The sequence below is a fragment of the Lonchura striata genome, chromosome Z (genome assembly GCF_050655825.1).
Source record: "Lonchura striata isolate lonStrDom1 chromosome Z, ASM5065582v1, whole genome shotgun sequence".
NCBI classification, from domain to species: domain Eukaryota; kingdom Metazoa; phylum Chordata; class Aves; order Passeriformes; family Estrildidae; genus Lonchura; species Lonchura striata.
The window spans coordinates 69,709,339-69,728,493 of NC_140740.1; the positions used below are offsets into that span (position 1 = coordinate 69,709,339).

At 34.9% G+C, this 19,155-nt stretch overlaps 1 protein-coding gene across 9 annotated transcripts in view; it reads right to left on the minus strand.

Annotated features, from left to right (window-relative positions):
• Positions 1–19,155, minus strand: part of KDM4C (lysine demethylase 4C) — a 245,679-nt gene that overhangs the window by 27,809 nt on the left and 198,715 nt on the right. For 8 of the 9 annotated variants that reach the window (XM_085566943.1, XM_021531680.3, XM_085566942.1 and 5 more), the window contains one exon: positions 2,872–3,057. The exons of the other annotated variant lie outside the window; for it this stretch is intronic. In XM_085566943.1, coding sequence (XP_085423069.1) covers positions 2,872–3,057 — 186 coding nt within the window. The remainder of the gene's footprint in view (positions 1–2,871; positions 3,058–19,155) is intronic. 9 annotated transcript variants of the gene reach the window in all.

A 19,155-nucleotide genomic window follows, 5' to 3' on the forward strand; every position in this document is an offset into this window, starting at 1 on the left:
TCAAGGAGAAAAAAGAAAAAAAAAATCCACACCACAACCTGTAAGTAGCAAATCACAGAGCCTTCCCTGCATTTTGACAGTCCAATTTACATAAAAAATATCATAGGCAATGACAGCAATAATCTGAAACACCCAATATAGAAAAATTACTCTGGTAGCAATTTTTTGTGTTATTTCTAAAGCTATACCTCCAGCAAATATAAGACATAGGCTTAGTTTTGAGTCCATGAACATGGAAACATATTTCTGAAAAGTCATTTCAAATATCAACATTTAAAAACTCCAGTTCATATATTTCTGTATTTACTTCATTTGGTAGCATCAGATGAATTCAAGGATTATTGCTTTCTCTATTGATTTTCTCTTTCATGATTTTTCTTCAGATAACCCCACTAGTGTTTTCAATGACTGACAACAAAAAGGCACTCTAAAATACTGAAGACAATACTGAAGACTCAGTGTTGTGAAAAAGGCCTATGAATGTATGTTGAAAAATTTTTCTTGAGTTCACAGGCATAAGTAAGTTGGATGCATAGGCTACTTCCTCACTACAATAAGCCCTTGCCTGAGGTGAAGAGATATGGTAATAATACTAGTAATAATATACATTTACCTGTTTATGTAGACCTTTTTTGTTGAACACCCTCACTGATTTACTTATTAAAATATCAGTATAGGTATATGTCATAATTTTTCCTAGTGCCCAGAAGTCATTCTTTGTTGAGTTTTTGGGTTTGATTTTTTTTTAAAACTTGAGGAAAGCAGTAAACATTGAGTCAGTACAAAGGTAGTCACTGAGCATTTAGATACAATATTTAGAGTCTATATTAATTAAAAATATTTTATTTTTTTCCTTGAGATTAGGAGAAATAATAGTGTCCTTGCTTTATGAACAATGTTTTCTGCTAAATATCAGAAGACATTTTTTCATACTGACAAGATAATCTGACTCCTATAAAAATTTGCTAAGTGAGTATAATATTTCAGTCTGCATGATTTCCTGTTCTGCTTCTAAGCAAGGAAACTGAAACAACAGGCAAAAAAGAAAAGTTGATTAGAAGTAGAATGCATTGCTATGCCTAATGGTGAAGAGCAATGTTATTTCTGCATGAATTAACAGCTAAAAGCTAAGAAAAGCATCACAAGAAAACCAATGGTGAGAAAATTTCTGAAAGCTTAAAGATGTGATTAATTATCCAAAAGACAGAATATAAACTCAAGCATTTAAAAGCATATGGCAATCTCCTTTGTCTCAGGAGTAAGCTAAGAATTTTACAGAAAAACATTCTTTAACAAAATATCTGCTCTTTTCAAATTTTGGCCCAATTAAAAACACAAAAGCATAACTTTAATTTCTCTTCTGCAAACATTTAGCTGAGCTGGGGGAGTGGTGGGGGGGTGTTGGGGAAGGCAATAATAGTAAATCTTTTCAAAAGAGTTAGTGCTGAATTTCAGGAAATGATGTAATTGTCTCATTCCAAGACACTTTCTATGTTCTTCACACATTATCTTAGACAAAATCCTGTTTTCTTCCATACCTGATGGGGTTTCTTTTCTTCTACACTACCTAATATAGGTAAAGAAAATCACTAAGAAAGCATGGAATTTATGGGAGTGGTGCAAATCCTACTACCTAGATTATAAAGACCTGTCTCAAAAAGATACTAGAAAACATTATGGAAATGTTTGCCCTATTTTTACTGGCCAGGAATTTAATCCAGTAATTTTCAACCAATTATAATGTTTTCAAAAAACCCCAAGGACAGTATCTTAAGTTGCCTGTACAGACAGAAGTTTAAGTTTGTTTGTTTCTCAAACCAAACTCATTCTCTTGGGAAATGTTTGCAAGAAATTAAAACTACATGAAGTGTGCTGATTTAACATGTTCATTCATTTTGGAAAACAAAAATATTATAAAAAATTATTATAAAAACAATTCTATTGAAATTTAAAACAGGGATAAACCATATGTTTCCCTTCCAAAAAATCACCTGCAGTTTGAACACTCAGGGCTGATTACTTCAGTTGGGAGGCATAATAATTCAGTACACTTGGAAGAAAATCCTACTCTTCAGTAGTCTTGTTAAGTCTTGTCATTAAGACCAAGGATTCACTGACAAGCTCTTGAAATGTCAACATCTATGATACAGACATTACCTGGGTTTATGTCTTTAATTTCTAATGCATATAGGTGAAAAAAAATGCAACGTGACGGACTTACCAAGCTCTTTCCTTAGTAAGATGATGTTAAATCCTTCTGGTTTGGAAGGAAGGAAAATACAGCTACTAAAGCCCAAGATGAATAGCAGAAATTCTCTCTTAGTTGACATAGTAACCATTTATTCAAGTAAAAGACATTAAACTAATTATTGATTGTGCCTCATCTAAAATTAAAGGCTCTTCTCCAGCACAGAATAGAAATAAAAAGGCAGTCATAACATGAATTTTCACGGTATGCCAGTGTTACTTTGCCAGATGACAGAATAATTGTAATTGAATATTTTCAAGAGATTCTTTGACTGGAAAACAAAGATTTTACATATACACCACATCCATTATCTCACAGGATCTGTGCGTATTTGCAAGATATTGTGATCTGGGTATTTGTAATATACTTCAGGTTAACAAAACAGAGAACTCAGAGATTTGTTCTGGCTGTCAAAACATACTCAACAAGGACTTTAAATTAAAAAATGTGTTAAGCATATCAGGTATCACTTCTCTCAGGTAACAGCATAAGGAAAAACCCTCAAGCTGTAAGAGATTGGTATGCATGAAAATACATAGTGTGGATCGTCTCCTCCACCTTCTCTGGAAATGTACTTTAATTCTGCAATTCCATTTTTTAAGAAATAAGAAAATATTCCTTACCACATTTTGGTTGATCTTGTGCCTGAAACATGTGATGTAGACAAAACATGGCCAGTCATTAGGTTCCATCAGCACTCCTGCAGCATGGGCACAGGTAACATGGAAAGATGCTGGGCAGCGTCCATATGAACACTGAATGCAGGCACCAGAGATTTTCTTAACTCTCTGCTTGCAGAAGATACATTTCTGAAGGAGCAAAATAAACAAAATATTTTCTGTCCTTCAATGATTCCTGCAAGTGACTCAAAAAGTTATTTGTGAGCCAATGATTACATTTTTTTATCTTGCAATTATATACACTGAAAGGAAGAGCAGTTATTAACTACAAGGCAACTAAGTAATGTAATTAATATACAGCATTTTTGCATTTTCATATAAACGTATTCCAGTGCTACAGCAGATAGATAGATAGATAGATTGATTGATATTTAAAAGTTTAATTGTAAATTCCATGATTCCATTCTCAGAAAATTAACCTTCTCCTAAAATTGGTAAATCAAATACTCTACATGATTTGACCAAAACAATACTAAGACTCAAAAATAAAGAGAACAGGTCTGACTGACATGTTGGGCTAAACAGGACTTCCATATATCATTTGATTTAGCTCGCTATTGTGAGTCTGGACTAAATATATATGCCTTTGTAAAGTGGCTAATCTAACACATTCAGGAAACATCTACAGCATCCTCAGATAGCCTGTTACAGTGGATAAATCTCCTCTAAATTAGAGACATTTTATTTATCTCAAGTTTTTGCATAATTGTACAGCTGAAAGCTCTATCTAAGACCACTTTTATTTTTCAGCCTGCTTTACATTGGTTGAGTATTTAACATAATGTCAATACAATAAGCTATATTTCCTTATGTCATACATTCGAACATCATGCCAACAGACCTACTGGCATCAAGACACACTGTCTGTTTTTCCCTTTTGCCAAAAATGAAGACCACATCAAAATAATGTCACTATTTCTTAAGTGGCACAAGTAATGAGCCAATAGGAAAAGAAGACAAAGGGATATAGGTTACGTTAACTTAGTCTGGGGACTAAGTTCTAATAAACCTAAAAAACAGTACAAGATGAACTGTACCTTGCCACCATAAGACATTAACAAGCATGCTAGATAGAATAATTGTTTCAGTAACTTTATGGACACTTTTTTACATCACATGTGAGAATTATCCTCTGATAGCTCTCATCACAGCTAACAAAAATACAAATGTTATTGGCAATCATGAAGTTATCTCAGCTATTATAAACAAAATTTATGCAATGACACACACCAACAAATTCAATAAAACATACTCTTGGAATATTGCTTACTTCCATTTCTTCTAAATTTGCTGCCCACCAAATTGTTAAACACCCTCATCTACCTATGTTGAGAACATAAGTAAAAATAATTTTGGTATGTTTTTGCTGCATGATTAATAACACAAAGCATTAAGTTTTAAATCACATCTAATTCTTATTCAGAGGTGACTAAAGAACTTGATTCGCCATTGTTTCTTGATTTTCTTATTCCGCATAAAACCAGAAGAAATTTTATTGCATAACTCAGTACTTAAATAGTTTCAATGGTTTCTGGTATGTGGTTTGTAATAGAAATAATACTTTTGGTAAGATGTCAAGCTCACTGGCCCTAGTTCCTGTATCACCTTGAATGTGAAATACTCTTTAAGTTCTGTCCTCATGTTCACCCTTCACCCATGTGCCTGCATGGCTTTACACAAACGGAAATTTAGAGTAATGAGTAGCATCTGAACTTAGGGAGAAATTTTACATATTATTCACTCAAAGGACCTGAATTCAGCTCTACTGTAGCATCATCAGGTTTAAAGACTAGTAAGAGATAAAGATGATTTGTCTTTAGAAGAAATGTTTCAGAAAATTTGCTCATGGGCTGACATCTTGCTGCGTGTTTGTATTCATGTGCATGAAGCCATTTCCAGGTAAGTGGAGTAACTGTTTTCCAAGGGAGCTTAAAGATTTCTTCTATATATATATATGTATTCAGAACCTACTAAGTGGAACTTCCAGATAGAAAATACAATTGAAATCTAGTATGTGTAATATCTAGACACTGAGTTCATATAAATAACTGAGCTCCTCTTGAATGCTTTTTCATACAGGTATACACAAAGTCAAGAATCAGATTAATGGAAGAAGACCAGAGCACTTATGAATATTAAAAAAACCCAAAACAAAGAAAAAACAACCAACCACAACCCCAAACAATCACACAGCCAAACAAAATACCCCAAAAAAATTCCACATCTGTTCTGAAATAAATACCCCAAAAATGCAGTTCAAACAAAATGTAAAAAATGAGGAAAAGGAATAAAGTGCAGTTTAACTAACATTTACTGAAGAAATTGTAACATCACATCAGGAAATGCTGGACCCCTTAAATTATTGGCTGCACAAGCACAAGGGAACAAATATGCAAACATTACAAAGTGGTTGTAAGTTTCTCCTGTGTCTTACTAAAGTACTATAAAACCTTGGGAGATGCAAAAATCTAGAACTGTACTATGTGAGTAAAGCTTCAGAAAAAAGATGAATTTACAACTCTCTATACGTAAAATTGCTCTTCTAAATTAATATTTTAAGTCTGATTACCTTCCAGACAGAAAGAAGTAGAAAAGCTGTAAAAAATAAAAGCTGCATTACACAAGACAGCAAGAAATGCTGGCAGGAAAGCTGGAAAGGTAGTCCGGAAAACTAAAAATGCAACAAATTAAATGGCACAGCCATAGCCAATCCTTAGAAATTAAGAGTAAAAGCTTCATCCCTCCCTGTAAGAAAACTTAATGTAACATGTCCGACAAACTGGTATAGTATGAGAAAACATTTCTCACAATGCTTTTCAGAGTTTCAACTTTAAAGGACTGAAAATAGTTATTAAAGTACAAAATAATTATTAAAAAACAAGCTGTCCAATTACTCTTGACTGTATTCTTATTCCAGTCACGTTGGTGCCAAAGTAATGTAATTTTGATAAAGGAGTAAAGTTGCTTAAAATTTACTCATATAAAAGGTACACTGCTTGGTTGTAAGTATTTCTGGGAATGCACACCAAAGTTTGCATTATGAAAGTGAAAAAATTCCCATTTTAACCATGCAATAAATCTACCTCACTGGCAAATACAAGGAGGGCAATTGTTACATGAGTTAACTCCAAACCCACATTAATCGTTTGTGCATACACTCTTCAGGTATCAAAATGATTAAATCATGGATACGAACAGGTAGAAAAATGCAGGAAAAGAAAAAAGATCTCATATTTCTTTCTGGGTTTAAGGAATACCAGAAAAACTATGAAAACCATTCTTTTTCAAGAACGCAGAAAAATAATCAAGATTTGCAAATAAAGAAATATGTTTCTATTTTATGTAAGATGCTGTGTTGTTTGTACAAGCATTACACTGAGGATGATGCAGATGTATCTCAGCTTTACAATGACTCTCAAACTGAGGTATTAATTTTGAAAGTCCAGTGTTCAAGCAAACTGCAGCTTGCTTGCATAACTGTAATTAAGGCAACATGGTCCCCCATTCAGATGTAAGAGAAAAAGCCCCTTCATATTTGAAACAATACATCAAATGCTCAATCCATTTTAGTTGATAAATAAAATCAGAATACATAAACCAAAAGCAGAGCAAGCTATAAAAAATCTGTTTTGCATAGACTTTTGGAACATTAGCTGAACTATATACTAAATTGTATATTAGTTATAAGTAGTGAACTGAACTGAGCTATGTCTGCCTATACCAGCAATTCTTTCCCTCTCTCGCTTCTGAAAAATAGCATATTTCTCATACTCTCACTTGGAGTTTTACAACATATGAATTTAAATATTTTAAAACTTTTTTCATATATTAATATTATTTATTATAGTATGGTGATACATAAAAAAACCCAAATGGAGTATGATGTAAATGTACAAAAAATAAAGAACTAAAACAACCTCACTGAAAGTGACCAAAGGAAAAAGGCATCAGAATCTCAGAAGAAAGGGAATTACTGATTGTGAAGACTGAGGTTTCACCCTCCCCTACCTCTTCCCTGAATTCTGACGTTCATAGGTTTGTCAAATGAAGGAATCATATAGGATGGAACCAATCCCAAACTATTCCTGCAAAACAAAAGGTCTAAACACCTCCCTGTCGGAGCTATTAGGAGGAGGTATTGTATTTAGGTATTTAAGTTTGCTACTTTTGAAACAAACAAATTTGATATACCATGAACACATTTTCTAAAACACATTAATGTTAATTCAATGCCCAAATGACAGTTTTTCAGTAGCTTGAAACTACAGCTGTTCCTACCAACTAAAGCAATTCTGAATAGCTAGGAAGAATGTCATTTAGATTTAATGATTGCTAGATATTAGTGCAAAGCAGAGACCGAGGGAAAAGTACCTGAGGATCAATCTTAATCAGAAATCCAGATGTAAAATGAATTGCAGAATAAATAAAATTGTTTATATAACCAGAGATTTAAGAATATAGGACAGAAGAAAGTACTGCAATCTTCTAGATTGTGAAGTGACCTCTTTTTGCCCCCCAAAAGAAAAATATTCTGCTGCAAATAAATTTCATCATCATGGAATAGCTCTTTAATATTAATAGTCTGCAAACCTATAAACAGATTGGATTTTAAAGAATGAATTTGAGGAACCTGGATGTTAGCATTTTGCAAGAGACAGCCCATTGGTAACTTTTATAATAATTTTTATGCATCCTTATTTAAAGATTTAGAAATTGCTTCCCTCAAAAGGAGTGGTATTTGCAAATAAAAATCCAGTCCCTAAAAGGATCATGAATTAATCACAGTAGCAGTGTTTTCTGATGGAAGGATTTGTGAATATAAGCACAAGCTGAGGTCACAGCAAAAAGCCAGGGATAGATTTTAGGAACAATTGTGAGTATTAATTTCTCCCCAAAATTATCTCTATGTCTTGGCAATCAAAATACTTAAGTGAAAGGGCTCACTGTAGTAAAACATTAGATGCTAGAAAAAGAAGTTTTTTCAAGAGAGCCTCAAAAAACTACTAGATTTTCAAATATTACTAAAAATAATACCATAAGAGCTCTGCTGCTGCTGCAGGTGATTAGTAACTACTAATAAGTAACTGATTTGTATATTCTCACCCTCTTTTATATATTTGCTGTTTTTTTGCCTTCTATGTATCATTTGAAATACTAAGACAGAGACACCACTGTAAAATTAAGAAAATTAATGTAAAATCACCTCTGATTTTTTCTATTAAAAATTCTTTATCTGCTTTATCATCTCTTCATTTTGTAATGAACCTACTTTGCTTCCAAATCTACATTACCAGACAAACAAATCTGCTATTATGTATAACCACACCCTAGATATGAAAAGTCACCTCTCCTGTAAGCAACAATACCCATAGATACACATAGATTTTTAATTCAGCAAAGATTTTACAGAACATATTGGCAGAAGGTTGTTCACAAGCATATCAGCTGTTATAACCTGAGACTCACAATGTAAAATGCACAGTGAATTCCAAAGCCAGAACATGGAATAAAAGTGACAAAGATTACAGCAAGGGTTGGCAGCAAGGTACTGGCACAAAGATTTGTTAATGATGTGTAGCACAGTCAGAAGATGAATACGATGAAGACATTTGACACATTATCTGCAGATCAGTGGGCACGTTGTCTGCACAACTATCTTTTAGAATACAAAGTCAGCACTTAATTTTGGCAGAGAGTATGGTATGTTTCTATGGAAACAAACTCATTACTGCTTTTATATTTTATGTTTCCCTTTATTCCTGATTAATTTAAACCAAGATGAGTATTTGAGCTATGAAACTGACAGCATCAGAACATGTGAAGAAAGAGTTTGTTAGATGATATATTCTACTTCATTGTTCAGCATGTTCAGGCAATTATATAAAATTAACTAGGAATGTTGTTAGAGAAAGTACCGAGACTGTTCTGCATCCCTCTGGTATTTCAAACATAACAACCTGTAACTCAGGTTACAGAGGAAAAGCCCTAGAGCTTGTAGAAAACGATTTGTGATTTCTTACTATTCAGTAAGTCTGCCTATAGTATGGGGCAATGGCAAATTAAAGATGGCAGACTTTATCTAGATGTAGGCAGAATTCTTTTAGCTATAAATTTCAGCAGAAAAGTAAACATAACACTTATGCATCAGCAGCTATTAGAGACAGTAATCCTATTCTCTAATAACTCTGTGATAATGTAGTTTTGGGTCTACTCTCAATGAATGAACTTATAAATCGTTTAATTTTTAATTAAACATGAAAAGATATTGACGTCGTGCCAGAGATACATGTTGATTTAAAATACAATTTTAACAGCTGATAAAAAAAACTACCAGAACTTGCCAAAATCATACATAAATACTGTATCCATTAATTATTTCAACCCAACTATTAAGGTAATAATAGCTTTTAATTAATAGGAAAGGGAAGACAAAAATACAGTGCAGAGGTAAGAAAAATCAGATTTCTCCTGAAGAATGGATTGTGTGATTGAAAGTCATTAAATGGTAGGTTAAAAGAGAAAGAAAAAGAATCAGAGAAAACAAAACACTTGGTGAAGAAGTACTTATTTTGAAAGTACATGAAAGGGTTTGTACTTCTGTGATACACTATGCAGTCTCAGTAGCTGGTAAAACAAGTGCTGTGAGGCAATAGGCAGGAAATAAAAGGCCTTGTTAGAGCTTCAGCTATAATCCCACAATCACCCTATGACTATGCCATATCTTGAGAAATAAACTGCTTTATATTTATTTTCAGTATTCTTGAAGTTCTTAAATTCATAATCACATTCCAACACCAAGCACTACCATTAAGTCCCCACTTTTTTCATGCTAGAATAGTAATATGAGCACTCCACACTATCACAGATACTCTGAAAGTACTTAAGATGTCTCTAATCCTACCATAGAGATCTACTGATGAAAACACCATATCAACATATCTCTACTGTCTCCTCAGTTTTATTCACAAATACTAAACAGAAAACATTCAACCACCAACATCTTTAAAACAAAGAATCCCTACATACATAGGGAATATTCTGCTAGCACATATTTGCTGAACACAAGAATAAACACCTCTTTCTTCCAGATTCATATACATCAGGCAACACTGAGAATTTAGTCATCCTAACGCTACTTTTATCCACTTCATATCCTCCTCCTCTCAGAAATAAGCAATATGTGACTGTGAACCCAAAGTTTATGACTCCCAAGATTTTATCTTAATTGTCGTTTTTACATAGTCATGTATTTAACACATTTTTATTAGAGACAAACTGAATCTTTTTTCCAGACAATGTTTCTTCCCATGTAGGTTTGAATGTTGCAGATCTTGTGGGTTTTCTTCCTCACAATTTTCACCTTTTATCCTCCAGACGGTACTATAACAAACACACAGGATTAAAAATACCTTTTTTTTTTTTTTTTTTTTTTTTAAGAAGCACTGTGCCTGTATTCAGTGCATCTTTCAGGCATCCTGAACTGAACAAGAAATGATTGATGCTAGTATTGGAAGGTTAATAATCAAGCAGAATAATACAGGAGGTTGGAAAGAATCTTCTTTTCCTTTTTCTTCAGGAAGAAAGCCTTTTTATTAAAACTTTCCTTCCGATTTGCTTAGACTAGTATGAAGAGATTTGCCATTACACTAAGACTAAAATATCTGACAAGCTGTGAAATGCCATTTAAGCTGAAAAGGTGATGAGGCATCATTTCACTGCCTCACTGCTGCAGCCTCCAGGCATCCCCAGTATTATAGCTTAACTGCAGTTTTTCCAGCTGATTCCTGTAGGCATTACTGGAATTTAAGGCAATGGTCAAGTCCAGATTTTTTTCTGCACTCCAGTCATTCAGTCACACACTTCTAAACCCCAGTGTGTGGCAGAGAGACAAAACAACTGTGCAAAACAAGGGAGAAGCTATTCCAAAGAATAATGGAGGTTGGTGGGGACCTCCAGGGCTCATATAGAATAACACTTAGGACGCAGACCTAAATCAGGATGCATAAGGCCCATCCAGCTGACTTCTGAACATCTACAAAGATCCCTCAACCTTGCTGGGCACCTGTTCAAGTGTTCAGCTCTCAGCTTTCATCGTAAAAAGCTGATAATAATTTTTTACACAACACCAGAATTTCACAACACTGGAATTTACCATGTTATGATTTGTGTTCTTTGCCTCTCAAGCCACCACCACGTAACTTCCAACACACACCACTCTCTCTCCTGCCTGTATCCTCTGGTTACCTTAGTATAAACAGCAGTGAAATCTTTGCAAAAAGATGCAAAGATGCAAAAATGTCTCTTTTCCAGGTTGAACACACCCAGTTTCTTCAGTCCCTCTGTACACATTCTGTGCTCCAGACCTGACCACCTCAGTGACCTTTCATTGGACTTTCTCCCATATGTCAATAAAAGGCAGACCAGGTGATGTCTTAACAAAAGTCAAATAAGGGAAGGATGGATCAATACCTTGGGCCTCATGGCTACACTATTACAAATCATGGCCCAGATGTGTCTATCCCCTACTGCAAGGGTACACTGTTGATGCATGCTTTACTTCTCCATCATGATCCCCATTGGTTTTCTTGCAAAGCCAATCAAGCTAAATCCAGTGGCAGACTTTGTATTATTCAATTTCAAAAAAGACACATTCCCCATAAAACAGAACATGGCTACACAAAATAATTAGAGAAGACATCTAGAATTTGCCAGCTCATGAGTCTTTAACAGAGAATGAACAAAGAACTTTAAGAGCCTGTATGGCCATTTCAACCTCCAGTTCTTTATGAGGTACCATTTAATGCAAAGTATTGCTCTGAGTAATATCATTATTTATACATAGTACAGAAATCAGTATTGTTATTACATAGTTTATTTTTTAATAATTGCATTATGGTGCTTCATATAAACACATACAAACACATAGAAATTTGCCATTCTAGTAAGATAGCAATTAAAATTAGGCCACCAAAATGCAGCATTGAAAGGATTATATTCTTAACAATATCCCAAAAATAATTTATGAAATTAAGAAATGCAAAGACAGTTTTTATCAAAATAAAGGTCCCACTATCTAATAAACTATCCTTTTGAGAATGGCAATTCAGTATGGTAATATCCATAATCTAAAAATATATTTCCATACAGACACCAAAAAAAACCCCAGTATTACTAAAGAGACAATTGTACAGAATTTAAGATACACAAGTTTCAATGCTCAAAGCCAAGAATCTTTGTCAGGCTCAAAAAAACCCTCTGATGACAATAAAAGCACACATGTCAAAATTCTTTCTGCCTACTACCATGACAGTAATGTGCTGGTTTGCATCTTAAAAGATTAGAAGACAGGAATGGACTTCAGTATATGTCCTCTGGGCGAGAAGAGGTCATGGCCAATTATATAGGTGAATGCACTTTCCCTCTGGGAAGGAAAATATTGTGCTTGTGAAGCACACTGAATGAGGCCACAGCTGCTTGTCAAGTTGTTCTCTGTTGAAGGGAAGCTGCTGTGGACAGAATACACTACTAGAAAATTAGGATAAGTAAAAACATTTAGTGTACTTATGTTACTGGCCATGAAATACTTGTCATCCCTACAGTAAATCAAGCAAATGTGAGTCGTGCCATTTCCAGGTACAAAAAATAGCATGCAAACAACCAAGTAAGTAAAAACTTGGAACAGAGGGCTATTTCAGAGTCACAGTTGTGTGGTATATTTTGTTTGGTGTGGGCTTTTTTTTTTCGTTTTTGTTGTTTGGGGTTTTTTTTGCTTGAGGATGGGGTCAAGGCACACATAAGTTTTAACAAGCACTGTCTAACAGAAAGTTTAATTTTTGGTCCTAAAAAGCTTGAGGCACTCCACAGCTCACAAAGAAAAGATTATTTCTGAAACTTTTACCCAAAAGTCAAAACCTATTTTTCAGTTGAGTTGATGTTAACATTATACCTAACCAGAAAATTTAGACAGACAAAAGTGATAAGGCAGCACAGAAAATGTATATTTTTTAAGACACATTAAAAAGTATTAAGTATAAGAAGTTTATAAAAATTCTACAGTCTAAAATGAATCAGTTGTACTAGCTAAGAAACAGAAAGTTATTTCTAAATGTTTCCTTCATTTCTAAGTTCTGTACTAAATTCACTAAGTAAATATACAGAAGAATCAGATGCACAAGAGGGTGAGTCTTGCCTTAGAGTATTTAGCCAGCATAAAAATTCAACAAATTGTTCTCTCTAGACTGAAACATATTAGTTGTTAATATACCCTACTGGTTAAAATAATTATTGGCAAAAAATGCAGAAGCATTGTATTTAAAATTGTTTCCCCACCCCCCCACCCCCCGCCCCCATTTTTTTTTTTTTCCTGTGACTTTCCTCAGATTAAAAAAATAAAAGAACAGTGTATCTTTATTATGGATATGCAAGCAAATGATCTCTTGGTTAAGAAAATATTGTATACTTTTTTGGTTAAGAAAGTATCATTGTTCTTGTATAAACCCAAAAGTATGTGGATGTCAGCACAGCTGCAAAGCGTTCCAAGTTTGCCATGGAAACAACATTCTTATTTCAAAATATTACAACTGCTCACTGCAGACTATTGGCATGAAAGCTCCCAATCCAAGCTCATTGACAGCTTCTGGAGTGGACAGATGAGGCATGGAAGATATTTTAAATTAGTTCATTTATCTTGCTCAGACATGGGAAGAGATGGAGAATTTTTCATGTTTATAGAAAAAAAAGCATAGAGAAAGAGAGAGAAAGAAAAACGGGGGAAAAGAGGAAGGGGGGAAAGGCAGGAGTAAAGCTGAGTAAAAAGGTGGAGGAAAGAAAGGAAGAAAAGGGAGAAGGATAAAAGTAGGGTAATAGAAGAAGGAGGATAAAATGATGGGAAAGAGGAGAAAGGTGGAAAGGGAGGGACTAGGGAAAGGAAGCACCTTTTTATATAAATTATTACCAGTTAAGCTGAATTTCACACATAATGCATTTTTTGTTCATTAGGAAACATATGCCCCAACACTAGCCAAACTAGCAGATGTTTTTAACCTATTTCATCTCCACAGTTTTCCAAGAATCAACACTGGGTTTTATTACTGCATCAAACACATCCAGACTTAAATTATTTTGTACTAAGTAACAGATTATAGATATTTTTCAAACATGCTTAAGAAACTCCACCATACACATCCAAGTTAAAAAAAAAAACAGATTAAATAGACATTTATTTAGTACAGTGTCTTTTTGCCATAGATGCTCTTGGAGCCAAATATAACATTATAAGGGAAATGGCTTAAAGGACTTTCTAATGTTCCAATGCCTCCTAAGAATATAATTCTGACAAATCCAGACAAAGATGGGCTTCCTCCTCCTGCTTCAAATGTGGATCACTCTATGGTTACACCTAGAAATGCAGCCTAGTACTGTAAGAAACCCCTAGGAAATGCAAAAATACCTGGTATGTACATGTCAAAATTCAGTGAGAAGCTCACAGGGAATCTCGCCACAAATAAGTGCATGGAAATATATGTATGAACATAGATTTCATTTTTATCAGAATAATGAAAAAACATTACAAAGGTCTACAATTACTGACTTTCTGCAGTATCAGTTCTAATTCCTTATATAAAGAGGCTTTTAATACTATTTATTTGAATGTATCAAATCATTCAAATGTATTTCTCATTCCAAAAGTAAACAGAAAAGTGAAACAATGCAGTTCTAAGAGAACCTGAACAAAAATGAATGAGTGTCTTTGGTATTTCCAACAGGGATACCCCCTATGGATAACATTTCATTACATTTTGTACTGCTATTTCTCATACACAACTCAAATTTTGCTTCATATAGAAACATATATATCTAACGTTTATATTTGTAATTTATTCAGTATGTCTTTTAATTAACTTTTCAAATGCAGTGATTAGGTTTGAAGAAAGTTAAGACTTTTCCTCATATCTTTATCTTCAATGTTTTTCATTCTACAATTTCCTGCTCTAAGAAACACTTTGTATCCTTGATGGATATGGAATTGATTTGTTTAGTGTGAGTATTTAGCAATAACTGTTATTAAAGGGCAAGCTGATCTCTCTTCCACTATGATGCCCAGTCCAATAAAACTGCATTACAGAAAGAAAATTTTTATAAGCTGATTACTTGTTCAGTGTGTTTACTGACTCGTCTACTTGGTCTAAGTGGACCCATTTAGTATGCAAACTATTTTGTTCAATTTTAAAATATCTGTTTTTGCATTTTTGCCATCTGGCTGTACACTTTTCTTTCCCAAAAAGCATGATCTATTTACCACTGCAAACAGTACTTCTTTAAATTAATAAGTACTAGCCTGGTCCACTGGCCCAGTTATCCAATCTGGAGAGCTTCTTTCCCTCTGCATTTGTATCACAAGCATTTTCATTAATGCAGGACTCATTCATGGGGAAACAAACTCCTAAGTAAAGACCTAATTTTAAAGGCAATTTAAAAAAAATTGCTACCAAAGGCTATCAGCAACAATATGTAGAAAAATATGAAAGAACAATATTTCAAAAATCAAAGAACAGGAAGAACACGTAGCATATAGCCTGACTTTTGACACCCATTTCTAAACTTCTTTTTGACTAGTTGCACTTCTGGAAGATACTCTTTCTCTCCACACAGTGCAACCAACTCCTTTGTTAATGGACCACTGAAAGATGCCTCATTGTATCTTAATGGCATAATACATTACAGAAGTCAGGTGAAGGAAGGAATTACACCTCTCAATCTGAAGACATGTAATATAAAAAGCAATAGCTGATATTTCCAGAAAGAAATACAACAACAGTTTGTAAACATAGCCCTGCCAAGTAATTTATGAACTTTTGAAAAGTTGTCTATCATAGAAAATATTTTTTTATCACTTGTCCAAAATTCAGCTAAAACCTTTAATAAACTAGAGTCTGACTGGAACAGCAAACACAGATTTTAATATGCCATTCATTTGTCTAAGCAACTTGATAAATTTTTAGAGCAGACATGTATAATATTTCAACCTAAACAACCCCAGACTGACCCAGTATGCTATGTTTGATCCCTAAACACATTTTACATGTTTATTCAGGAACTGATGCAGCACAGAGAAGTTTTCACCCTATACACTGTCAATTTGCTAAACACAACGTAGTGACTTAAGACTAGGGAAAAAAGACATGGATACTTGGATGCCTGAAGTATCACTGTATAGAACAGTTAATACAGTGATATGGAGGCACTTTCAAACTTTATGTGTAACTGTGAATCATTGATAAACTCATTTCCACCAGTCTGTGCAACATTATGACTGTGTCATGATTTGACACTGGCACCCACAAAAAATCATTCCCTCATTCCCTTCTGCTATAGCTGAGCAGAGGAGGGGGAATGAAAAATTAAAAGGATAACAACGTGGGATAAGCATTAGAAGAAAAAAACATTAAAGGCAAAACAGGCTCAAAATTTAGAAGGTATAAAGAAAAAAAATTATTAACAGAATGAAAAGAGGCTAATAAGAATTAAAATAAATATTTATAACATCTTTCCCCTTGCCCTCCTCGGCACTTTTTCCCTTCCCATTGACAGTGCAGGTTTTTAGTCAATTTGTCACTTCTAAAAATCTTCCTTCAGTTCACTTAGGGAAAGGAGTCTCCTTTCTTATGTCATGTGGTCCTTCCCATGGGAAACAGTTCTCTGTGAATTTCTCCAGCGTGGTTCTAATGTTCACGAGTAGCAGTCCCACCCAACCTGCTGTAATGTGAGTCCCTCCCACGGGCAAAGCAGTCTTCCCACAGCTTTCTGTGTGTAATTAGTTCATTGGGTGTAATCTTTTAAGGATGAGCTGTTCTACTTTGGAAGTCCTCTTTCTCGATCTGTGAAAGCAAGCGTCGTCTCTCTCTTTGAGCTTCCCACTAAATTACAGCTTTTCAGCATCCACATGCTCCAGTATGACCACCCTTTCTCACGGGACATGAGTGGACCTCTATATCCCCTCATGCTCTTCATGAATTTCAGGGAAATAGTTTGTTGCATTAGAGTCCTCACCATGGCTTGCAGAAGAATCTCAGTTCCAATGCCTGGAGCACCTCCTCCTCCCCCTCCCTCCTCTTCACAGACCTTAGTGTCACCAAGTTGTTCTCCCTGTGTGTTTTCATCTTCTCCTTTTTTTCTTACTCAGGAGAGAATTTTTGTCCCCAAGTTCACTTGTTCTCCAGTCCTATCAATTGAAAAGTTTTTACAGAGTTCTGCAGTGCTGGAAGGTCGATCCTGTCTGAGCTCCATGCTGAGGAATTGCTCACCATGCTTCTCTCTGTGGGCTACATGGTTCCCCAGCCACCGTAGCAGCAGATCCATTGAGAGCCTCTTTTCAAGCAGGCCACCAAAACCAAAAGATGCTGCCACCATTTCTGCCCTTCTCTTCACAGCATGGCTGGCTATAAGCAGGTAACAGGCAAAGCTCACTGCAAACATATTGAGCTGGCAGGGCCACTCCCAGCTCCAGTGCCACTCTTGGTGCAGCAATGGCCCCTCGGCAGCTGCCTCCCCGCCCTTCAAAAGGAGAGCTGCATGCATTTTTTCCTTTCTTAAGTATGTAAGCAGTCAGGCATTACTAACATCTCTAATTCGCTTAGGACCATGCCTATTTTCAGAGCAAGCCCACAGCTGATTTTGCCAGGCAGGGAGGAAGCTTCTAGCAGCTTGACACAGAAAAATTACTTCCATGGCTGGCTTCTTCCCTCCATCAAAAGAATCAAACCATGCAAAATCAACACAGACTAATAAACCCCTGTGATTCTTGGGGGAGGGGGGGGCACACACAGTATAAACCTTCATATGCCATGTACCTGGCTCAGCACCCTCAGAACAGTGCCCGAGAGGACACTTAGGAATCGCTTCTGAGAGAGCTCACTGTAGCCTGAGATCATACAGGAGGCAATACTGAGCATCTGTATTCCACAGAAAAGACAAAGAGATCTCTGGAATCAAAACTGACTTCTTTGAAGTCCCGTAGATCAGTTAAATCTGTAGATGATAAAACTGGCATTTGCCCACTCCATGCTGATGGGGCTGACATAAATCTCTGTAACAATAATTCACCTTTCATTTTTAATTTAATGTAAAAATAGCAGCTTCAGCATTGAGGAGATCACATTTGGTAATCACGCATTTAAAAAGTTGGATTTAAAACTTTTTACAGAACTAATTCTAGAAGAACAAAGGAAAGCTGAAAAAGGAAAAGGATATAGAATCTTTGTTATATTTAGGATTTGAAGTCCATGTTTTATTGCTTTCATTGCTTCATTCTGAAATACTGTGGGGTTTATTTCTCTCATTTTACCTCATTACTTTACTCATATTTTTAATTTATGATTAACAGCCAATTTTTAAGCTTCAAGGAAGTTTATCCAGAGAAACATAGTAGAAGTTAGCAGATCACACTAAGTTCTCAGATATTCATCACTAAGTCAAAAAAAGGCAAAGAACCAATTAAAATGCAAAAGTAAAGCTACTTTCTCCTAATGTGAAATTAAAAAATAAATACTGTATTTTTCATCATTCATTGTTTAAAACAGCAGTCCTATATTTCTTTATGTTAATGTTCAAAAAGTCGTTAACCCTTTTAAATTTCCTCTACATCCCTTTACCCTGGAGATACTGGATACAAAGAGTTGTGTGATCTAGAGTTGAAAATTAATGACTGTTAAGTGGTGATGAGTTTAATTATCAGCAATCAGGCAAACATCTGTTTTGAACAAAATAATTGAAATTTTGTTTTTTGTTCCAGAAAGTACATTCTGGTATCCCGGTGATAAGTTACACAAAACCAGCTGAAGCTTCTTGGAAATTCACTTCCACTACCATGGCTAGCATGTCATTTCCAGTGCCAGAAATGAAGACTCTATCATCAACTATCATTAACTGCTCTAGGCAATTTTGAGTCTAATCTGTATCAGTTTGATTAGTTTTGTTTTATTGCACTGAGATATACAATAGAAACTGTGCACTTTCATGTCTACTTACATATATTTACTACCGTACACTTTATACGCTAAACTGACAGTTTACGGACTGGTTTGCAAATGAGTTACAGATACTTTTTAGCTTCTTTCATTTTGTTTAATACACTTCTGAAAGAGCTCATTCAAACTCACAAATCCTTGTAGCATTTTCAGAGTTGTTTCTTAGCTGATTTTTATCTGTCATTTACTGTTTTCACTACTT